We start from the raw sequence: 9,507 nt of genomic DNA on the forward strand, positions 1-9,507 counted from the left end.
GTAGGAGGAACGGTGGGGGAAGGTTCAGCTCTGAACATAGTGGTACGGGGAACTTGGTTTGCTCATGCCTTCTGGGAAAGCATCATTTTGATGAATCCTAGCAGGGAATTCAGAGGGGAAATTTGTTTTGTTATATAGGAAGGATTTCAGAGAAGTGCAGTGGGAGGAATTGAGCTTAAAGTGCTTAACCGATGGGTTTTCAAGTCCAATGAAAGACTTCCTAGGGCCCTACAGACATTTGGAATATTGATTCCAAGCCCAACAATCTACTGTCAGTCAGCATTTACACTAGAATGTTAGGTAACTGAGGCGGCTGGAGAGGTAGTGCAGCGACCTGGGTTAGGTCCTTGTCACCACATATGGTCCCTTGAGCCCTGCCAGCAGGGATGCCTAAGCACAGGAGCCCCGAGGAAACCCCAGACATGGCCAGGTGTGGCCCCCAAAGAAACAAAAAATCAAAATAAACAAGAAAGGGATTCTGTGCCCTCCAGATGGTCGGTCCCTCACGATTCTCACAGGTTCCGGCTGCTTCCCCTTTGACCCCAGCCCACCCCAGAGCTCCGTCTGTGGGATTCCTGCCACCGGAGCGCCATTCCTTCCGATGAAACTCTACCGCACTGTGTGATTCACAGCCGAGCAGCAAAGTAGGTGAGAGCAGGTGCTGAAGAGATAGTATTCCTGCTTGAACTCCACTCAAACTTTTTTTTTTTTTTTTGGAGGGGAGGGTCACTCCAAGCAGTGCTTAGGAACTGTTCTTGGGGTGTGCTCAGGGCCTCTCCCAGGGCGCCCTAGGAAGTCAGGGATTGGACCTGCCTTAGGGCTCCTCTATGCTCTGTTCTGCTCCAGCCCTTTGACCCATCGCCCCAGGCCCCAGAGCCGGTTTGGAGCTGAAATTATCTACTGAGACCAGGCTGAATCCTGGCACCATGGCGCTGCTGGGGGTGTGCATGCACAGACACGGAAACCTTGGCACTGGACAGTCTTTCTGAAGAAGCGGGTGGTCAGGGGGTCATGGTTTCAGCCCTTCTCATGCTGACCAGCCAAAGGCAGCATTTATCCACAGATAATCTCAGTTCATCAACCAAGACTATGAGGCTGATGTAAACATGTTAGGGATAATCACGAAGAGGCAAAAGATAAATTCAAAACCTACATCAGTTGTACCCAAATCTGCTGGAGAGAGACCCCAGGGCCCTGCCGCTGGATGTGAACTGGTTGCGAGGGAACAAGAATTAGTCAACACATACTCGTACACAGGGGCTCTGAGAGCCTGAGCCTCTGGAGGCGGGTCCTGAGAAATGTTTCATGAGTGACATCAGGGCGATGGCACCGCCCTCCAGCTACTTTAGGGCCTGCCCAGAGCCCAGGGGTCCAGGCTGCCTGGACACCAGCAGGAGTGAGCCCACGGTGGAGAAGAAAAGCCTCCCGTAGCCAGGTGTGTTCCTGACACTCACAGGACAGCAGGGTCTTGCACTCTTGTAGCGTGTGCATGTGTGTGCGTGTGTGTTGACCCTCCATGGAACATCAGGATCCTGTGCTCTCCTAGTGTGTGCATGTGTGTGTATGTGCACGTGTGTGTGCGTGTGCGTGTGTGTTGACCCTCCATGGAACATCAGGATCCTGTGCTCTCCTAGTGTGTGCATGTGTGTGTATGTGCACGTGTGTGTGCGTGTGCGTGTGTGATGACCCTCCATGGAACAGCAGGATCCCTGTGCTTTCCTAGTGTGCGCATGTGTGTGCGTGTGCATGTGTGATGAGTTTCCACAGAATAGCAGGATCCCTCTACTCTCATAGTATGCATGTATTGTGCATGCATGTGTGTGTGTGTGTGTGTGTGTGTGTGTATGCATGGCCCTCCATGGCACAGCAGGATGGATTCCTGCGCTCCCATTGTGTGTGCCTCTGTGTGTGTGAGAATAATTGTGCATATAAGTCATATGCATGAGGAGTGAAGAAGGTTCCATTTCTGAATGAAGCAGGTAATGCATTTGTCAGTATTTCTTTTCCTTTTTTTAAGATGCACCTGACAGTGCTCAGGGGCCACTCTCAGTTAGTGCTCTGGGGTCACCCTAGGGGTGCTGGAGGACCAGGTGGTGCCTGGCCTTAAATCTAGGCCTTTTGAAGCAAGCCAAGACTGTGGGCTCTTGTAGCTGCCTTATGATGCCAACCAAAGGGCACTGAGTTTTGTTTGACCCTTTCTCCCTTTTTATCTCTTCTTTTTCCTCCATAACCAGGGGCATCTGTCTCTTTCCTGTCTCCTGTCAAACTCCCGGCACCATTTACACAGAGCTCTCTGGGTTGTTTTTCCATCGACATAGTAACCGCTTTGGCTCTTTACTCTAGGCAAAATTTCAAACGAGGCTAAAATTGTCTTTGTAGGTTGACAGTAGAAAGATGGAAGTTGGCACCTAGGAATCTCTGCCTGACTTTGGTGCCTGTGTGGGGAGTAAAACCCTCCCTTTCAGTGAGCAGATTTAATTGGGTTCATCACAAATTCTTTTTAAAATTTGTTTTTTGGCCACACCCAGCAATGCTCAGGGTTTACTCCTGGCTCTGTTCTCAGGGGTGACTCCTGGCAGGTTTGGGGCTGGCGGGGGGCGGGGGGACCGTATTGGGGTTTCGGGTATCAAACCTGGATCAGTTGTGTGCAAGACAAAGGCCCAACCTGCTACACTATCGCTTCAGCCCTCATCAGAAATCCTCCTTAGCTTAATTCTGTTATTCATTTAGAAAATGAATTCAATAAAAATATATTACAACAAATAGGGTCACCATCAAAGTGCAAGAAGTATTAAGAGGCTAATAATGGGAGGGGCAAAAAAAAAAGAATTGTGAGGTTGCACCTCAGGAAATAGGCCGTGTGGGGGGCGTCCTGGGAATCCAGGGCCACTGAGCACTGAGTGGGCAGGAAACTCTCCCACACAGTGCTCCGGGCAGCATCTCTGCCAGCAGCGCTCATGTCAGGGAATGTGGCCAGCAGCCTGGGCATCTCTCCTGGTTTCTTCTGGCTCCTGCCCAGAGCTGAGTGGCCACACGGCCTGTTTACTTACTCTTGTCCTTGCTTTTCCCCACCACGCCACCATCTGTATCCGTGCCTCCACGCAGTGACCGTGTCCCTGTTTTGGCTTTGTGCACACGGAATCCTATTCTCGGCTTCTTGGGGACCTTTTCCTTCTGCCTGCCTATCTTGCGTGTGCTGTGTGTAGCAGTTCAGATGCTTCCTTAGCTCTATGGCAGGCACACGTATGCACACACCACGAGTCCTCATCTGTTCTGCTGTGACGAGCAATTGAGTGGTTTCCAGCTTGGGAATATTTTGAAAATGTGACTATGAACATCTCTTATTTAAGAATCCTATACATATGGGGACAGAGAAATAGATAGTAGAGAAGGCACTTTGCACTTAGCTGACCCAAATTTCAATCCTGAGACTGAATACAGTCCCACAAGCATCCTGAGGAGTGCTCCTGTGCACAAAATCAGGATTAAGCCCTGAGCCCCACTGGCTCTGGTCTGAAAACCAAGAAAAAAACCCAACCCTTAAACCCCTTAGGTCTTAAATACTAATGTACGTGCGTGAATTTCTTGAACTTTTTTTTTTGCTTTTTGGGTCACACCCGACAATGCACAGGGGTTACTTCTGGCTCTAAACTCAGGAATTACTCCTGGCACTGCTCGGGGGACCATATGGGATGCTGGGAATCGAACCCTGGTTGGCCATGTGCAAGGCAAACGCCCTACCCGCTGTGCTATCGCTCCAGCCCCCCTTGAACGGTTTTTAATAGATGTTCCAGTACGGTCCTGCTGGGCCTCCCCATGACCCCCTTTGTTTCAGAGCTTACTCTAGACTTGACAGGACTGATATTCTGCTTTTCTGAACTGACCTTTGACCATTATAACTTGGGGATGGAACTTGGAGCCTCACCCATGCACGTGCTCCGCCGCTGAGCTCCAGCCTTGCATGCCCCCCCTGCCCCCCCAGAACACACACACAAGTGAATAAGTGTTTGGACCATGGTTTGATTTTATTGCTAAATTCATAAGTTGGATCCCGCCTTTGATTTCTGTTCTACTTCTTGCTCCCGAGCTGGGGATGTAACACATCTGCTGTTTCTGTGTGAAATTATTATTATTTTTTTTGGGGGGGGGGCATACCCAGCAATGCTCAGAGCATATCCCTTGCTCTACACTCAGGGATCACTCCTGGAGGTGCTCAGGGGGCCATGTGGGATCCCTAGGGGATTATACGGGGATTGAACCCAGGTCAGTTATGCTCAATGTAAACGCCCTACCCCTATACTATGGCTCTGCCCCAGCACGATCATTCTGTATTCTACTTCCTTCACATGTCACTCGATTAATTTGTCTCTCGAGCAAATCTTTGTGAGTATTTACATTAGCACTTTACCACTTCATGTAGAGGCCCCCAAAGCAGAGAAGAATAAAAACAAAAATGAGGCACCAACTGACCATCATTGTCAGATTTAAAACCATGACTCAACTATCTGTGGGCTGACACCTTCTCCTTTGAACCAGCTTGCGAAAACAACAATGATATGATATGATATGGAAAAATGATTATTCATTTGGTTTATATAGCTGGTCATTTGTCTGAGAGCAATCTGAGAGCAATATAACAAATGCAACAGTCACAATAAACAATTTAGTCAGGAATGATGGCTAAAAATACTATTTAGGTCAAAAGTTAATTAAAAAAAATAAAAACCCTTCCAGGCCCAGGGGAGGCTTGTGGGTAAGTATAGACCTTGCAAGTAGGAGACGTGAGTTTGATCCCTGGCACTGTCAAGAAACAAACCAAAAATAAACACCCTGAATTCCTATTCTATTTTAAAGGGTTGGGGTGGGGGGGACGTCGAGCAGTGCTCAAGGCTTATTCCTGGCTCTGTGCTCAGGGCTTACTCCTGGCTCAGCACTCAGGAATCACTCCTGGCTCTGTGCTCAGGGCTCACTCCTGATTCTGTGCTCAGGAACCACTCCCGGCTCTGTGCTCAGGGCTCACTCCTGGCTCTGTGCTCAGGGCTTACTCCCGGCTCTGTGCTCAGGGCTCACTCCTGGCTCTGTGCTCAGGGATCACTCCTGCTCAGGGGAACATGTAGGGTTGGGGCTCAAACCCAGGCTGGCCTTGTGTAAGGCAAGCGCCCTACCTGCAACATCATCTCTTCGGCCCTGGATCCCCGTCTTCCCAAGCACACAGAAGGCCCTTTCCCCACCAAAGCGTCTCTCTACCTAGGAGGCATTTGTCCTAAATACCTAAAATGCTGCCGGCATCCCCCCCCCATGTGCCGGGGCACTGGAGGTTAAACAGGTGGCCCCAGGGTGCTGCGTGCACGGATGGCACGACGTGGGGAAGCCAGCCCTGCTCCCTCAGGTTTTACAATCCAGGCACATCCTGGGCCAGACTAAAAATAGCTGGCACAGAAGTGCCGCGGGGCTAGTGTTACCGTTTACACTGTGTTGCTGTGTTCGGGCCTCTTGGCCCGCCCCGCGGGCCCTGCGCCTGGGCAGCTGTTGACAGGGCTTCATACTTTCCCCGGGGCCACATGAAGACCCAGAGCAGCTGCAGCCGAGCGGCCACGCAGCCCCGCTCCTGCGGGGAGTCAGGGCGAGGACAGGACAGCCACGTTTGTGTCTCCTCTTTCCTCGCTCTCCCCTGGCTGGCTGCTGCTACTGACCTTTGCCAAGCGTGTCCCCCTGACCCCCCGCATCCCTTCCCCGGCCGGCCCACTTTGCTCCCCCAGACACACAGATACCCGAAAGGAACGTGTGATCTACTGATGGGAGAAAGACCATCACCCCGTGTTTTCTCTGCTCTTCCTGTCAGCAGCTGGGAGCTCTGCAGTGCCCTTGGGGTCAGAGGTCAGAGGTCCGCCAGTCGCCGCCGTCAGCCCTCCCCACCCAGCGGAGATGGAGCGCTCAACCCGGGAGCTGTTTCTCAACTTCACTGTGGTCCTCATCACGGTCCTCCTCATGTGGCTCCTTGTGCGGTCCTATCAGTACTGAGGGCCCATGGTGCCCGCCGCCTGGCCCCCCGCCCCCCTATCTGAGGGGCCTGCGGGGCTCTGTGTTCTCCCCAGGTGGTGCCCAGCTTTGCTAACGAGTGTTCGATGCCTCCAACTCTTCCTGCAGCAGGTCCGCAAGCGGCCTGGGTGCGTGATGACGTAGAGCTGTCGCGACTCCTTGCCTGGTCCCCACGTCCCCTCGGCCCACGCTGACTCCAGCCTCAGGGTCTCCAAATCAACCAGGCGGGGGCAGCCTCAGCGTCTCCATCAGCCCCATGGCGCTCGTGGGAATAAAGTGAATCCACCACGAAGGACGAGTCTGGCATTTCTCTCTGTGTCTGTTTGGGACCCGGGGTTTGGTCCTTGGCTGGGGGGTGGTCGAACTGTATCCCGGCCACAGCATTCGGGAGAAGCTGAGGTGCTCGAATGCAGGAATTTGAGCCAAGTCCATGACGAGTGTCGTCTTTCCCACATGAATCTGTGGCCCCCACCGGGCCAGCGGCAGAGGGAGAATGAGCCTCGGCCTAGGGAGTGTGGGCAGGGCTGAAACGCCCGTGAAAAATGGAAAAATGTAGCGTTTCTTTCAAGGACTGGGCTTTATCTTGGAGTTCGCAAGGAGTGTGTACTCTACCCGCCAACATCTCCGTGTTTATTTGAACAGAAATGTTGAAAATCACTCACCAGTGAGTAGGCGAGGACCAGTCCCAGCCTCAGGCGAGCGGGTCCCTGTGGGGGAGGTTTTCAGATACAAGGTCATCACACAGGACAGGGAACAAGGACACGTGTAGCCAACACCTATGAGCATGTCTCATGAGACAGCAAATAGGTGCTTTTTTTTTTTCCCTCTGGGGGATGCTCAGGGACCCCTTCTGGCACTTCTGGCCCACCAGGCCGGGCTGCCCAGTGCTTACACCCGAAGATTTGGGGCCACTCAGACCCCAAGTGCTGGGGACCAACAGGGCCGCCCCCAGTTCTTGGGGTGTCCAGGGATGCGTGTAGGGTGTTGGCGTGCTGGGGAGTGGGTCCGTTCCTCTCTCTGACTTTCGGTTTGGGGGTCACACCTGGTGGTGCTCGGGGCTCACTCCTGACTCTGCGCTCGGGGGTGACATTTACAGTTTTGATCTCTCAAGTCTCTTCTCCTTTACCACCCCCAGGTACCCAAGAGCCCCCACTGCTCTCCCCACTTCCCCTCAGGTCCCTGTCTTCCTCCTCACCCACCCCCGACTTCGTGCTACTGCTCTGTTATCAAAGACCTGCTTTTGTCTACACTGCAGATGAACAAGATGAACCCTAAAGCCCCTTTGTCCGGAGAATCTTCCCTGGGACCTCGGCTCCCCCAGCTACTCACGTGCCCCTCCCCCAGCACTACTCACCAATGCTGACGCCATTCCCACACAAGGCGTCTGGACCCCAAAACCTGAATCCTGCTTGTTAGCGCCTATCCCCCCAGAACCCCGTCCTAGGGTACCCCACAATGACAATGCAGGACAGAATGACCCAAGCTGCCTTCATCCTCTTTCCTCTCATTTCCTGGATACAAATGGGCATTTCCTGTTTGTAGAATGTCTGGGTATAATAAACGTTGACACAGACACCCCAGCTGGTCTATATCTCTTCTTGCTCCTCTTCTGCTAACCTGTGCCACCCTACCCCTTCTCTCCTGCTTCCTTCTGTGTGTGGGGGGGTGGTGAGCTGTTCTCTGACACTCGCTGGGCAAGGTTCCCAGTGGACATTGTTACCCCTTGGAAGCTCTCCTCAATTATTTGTTTTTCAACTGCACCCAGGGGCTCTGGCATTTCCTGTAGGGCATGTGGTTTGTGATTTAGTGCCAGGAATCAAACGGGGATGCTCCTGACCTTTGAGTCTTCTCTCCTATCCCCAGAGAATTGTTCTTGTCTAGCTCCCATGAGGAACAGACTCATTGCAGCTGGCGCACTGTTGACCTTGTGTGGTTTTAGTACGAGTCCTCCATGTTTACTTCCAGAGAGACTCCTTTCACACGGAACTGCAGCGCCTTGCAGGCTCACCTCATCATTGGGTGAGTGTCAGTCATTCAGAGCAGTAAAGGCTCGGCTAGAGAGAAGTTCCTGTGAACTAGACTTGTGCCCTTTCGATGATTAGCATGACCTCTGCTCACCCAGTTCATCTGGGAGTTGGGGTGGTGGCGGGGGCAATGACAGGAACGTTGAGCTTCTGAAAGTTCTAGTACTGCAAAGAGCAAACACACTTCTCTGAAACGTGAGGCCATTGAAACCGTGTTCCCAGAGGCAGGCTGCTTTATGAAACAGTCACGGTGGCTGCTTCTTTTTGATGCTCCCAAGCCCCTTCTCTCACCACCCCGAATGGTCTGACAATGTGTACAGATGATTCATCCACGTGTGAAGCATATCTTTGAGTTCAGAGTGATGCTGGAGAAATTTTCATTTCCCACGCTGCACAAAGTTAAGGTGAAACTTAATTTATAAAGCACCCAAGTCTGGGCACACTTGCTAGATGTAGGAACAAGTTTATTTAATTCTCTGTCTCCTCTTTTGGAGGGGACGTGGCATGCCCAGCAGTGCTCAGGGCTGACTCCTGGCTCTGTGCTCAGGGCTCACTCCTGGAGGGGCTCTGAGGATCTTAGGGTCAGCCACGTGCGTGGCAAGTGCCTCACCCCTGTCCTATGTCTCTGCTCCCTTAGATCTTTCTTACCTTATGGATTTGCGTTTGCTCTTACCTAAAACACGAGCAGACTGAGATGCAGGAAGGACGGTGGATAGCCTCAAACTCGGCGCTAAGGTGAGGGAAGCCGGGACCGAGAGGCAAATCAAGTTCTTCCTGACTCAGAAAGGCAGTGTGCCTCCCCAGAGCCACCCTCCACACCATCAGAAAATCCCAGAGCACAAAACCTGGTTCCTATTCTGGGCTGACTGTGCCCAAGAAATGCCCGAGGCCTCTGGGCAGTGCCAACAGGCTGCTTCCTACAAGCTTCTCTCTCTCTTGAGAGTTGAAACACGGAAGTCAGTCCACAGAGGCATAGACAGGAAGAGACAAGATGGTCCAGAAGTGGCTCTGTTGAAGTTAACTTGCTCTGAGAGGGAGGGAGGCCCTGGGTTTGATTCCTGGCACTGAGAAACAAACTAAAATTTCCAGGGCAGGGCAGCTTTTTTTTTTTTTTGGCTTTTTGGGTCACACCCGGCAATGCCCAGGGGTCACTCCTGGCTCATGCACTCAGGAATTACTCCTGGTGGTGCTTGGGGGACCATATGGGATGCTGGGATTCGAACCCGCGTCGGCTGCGTGCAAGGCAAACGCCCTACCCGCTGTGCTATCACTCCAGCCCCACCAGGGCAGCTTTTATAGCTGTGTCCAGAGCACCCGCTGGTCGGACGGGAAGTGTGGGCAGCCAGAGCGGTCACTCACGAGGCCTCGCTGCTGCTGGCCACACGGAGCCACTTCATCTCCCCTCCTCGATCTGCTTTAAACTTGAGCACTGCAAGGGGAGGAC

General features: G+C 52.6%; 1 protein-coding gene across 1 annotated transcript; it reads left to right on the top strand.

Moving 5' to 3' along the window:
* The first annotated feature begins 1,390 nt into the window (after window positions 1-1,390).
* Window positions 1,391-6,310, top strand: SLN (sarcolipin). Its single transcript, XM_055130129.1, has 2 exons — window positions 1,391-1,435; window positions 5,846-6,310. Exon 2 carries the CDS (start codon window positions 5,926-5,928, stop codon window positions 6,019-6,021), a length of 96 nt encoding a protein of 31 aa, XP_054986104.1. The 5' UTR covers window positions 1,391-1,435; window positions 5,846-5,925; the 3' UTR covers window positions 6,022-6,310.
* The last annotated feature ends 3,197 nt before the right edge of the window (window positions 6,311-9,507 follow it).

The sequence above is a fragment of the Sorex araneus genome, chromosome 3, assembly GCF_027595985.1.
Source record: "Sorex araneus isolate mSorAra2 chromosome 3, mSorAra2.pri, whole genome shotgun sequence".
Taxonomy (NCBI): Eukaryota; Metazoa; Chordata; class Mammalia; order Eulipotyphla; family Soricidae; genus Sorex; species Sorex araneus.

What these genes read in the sequence shown, in the direction of transcription:
- SLN (XM_055130129.1), top strand. Translation starts at nt 5,926, where the DNA reads ATGGAGCGCTCAACCCGGGAGCTGTTTCTCAACTTCACTGTGGTCCTC.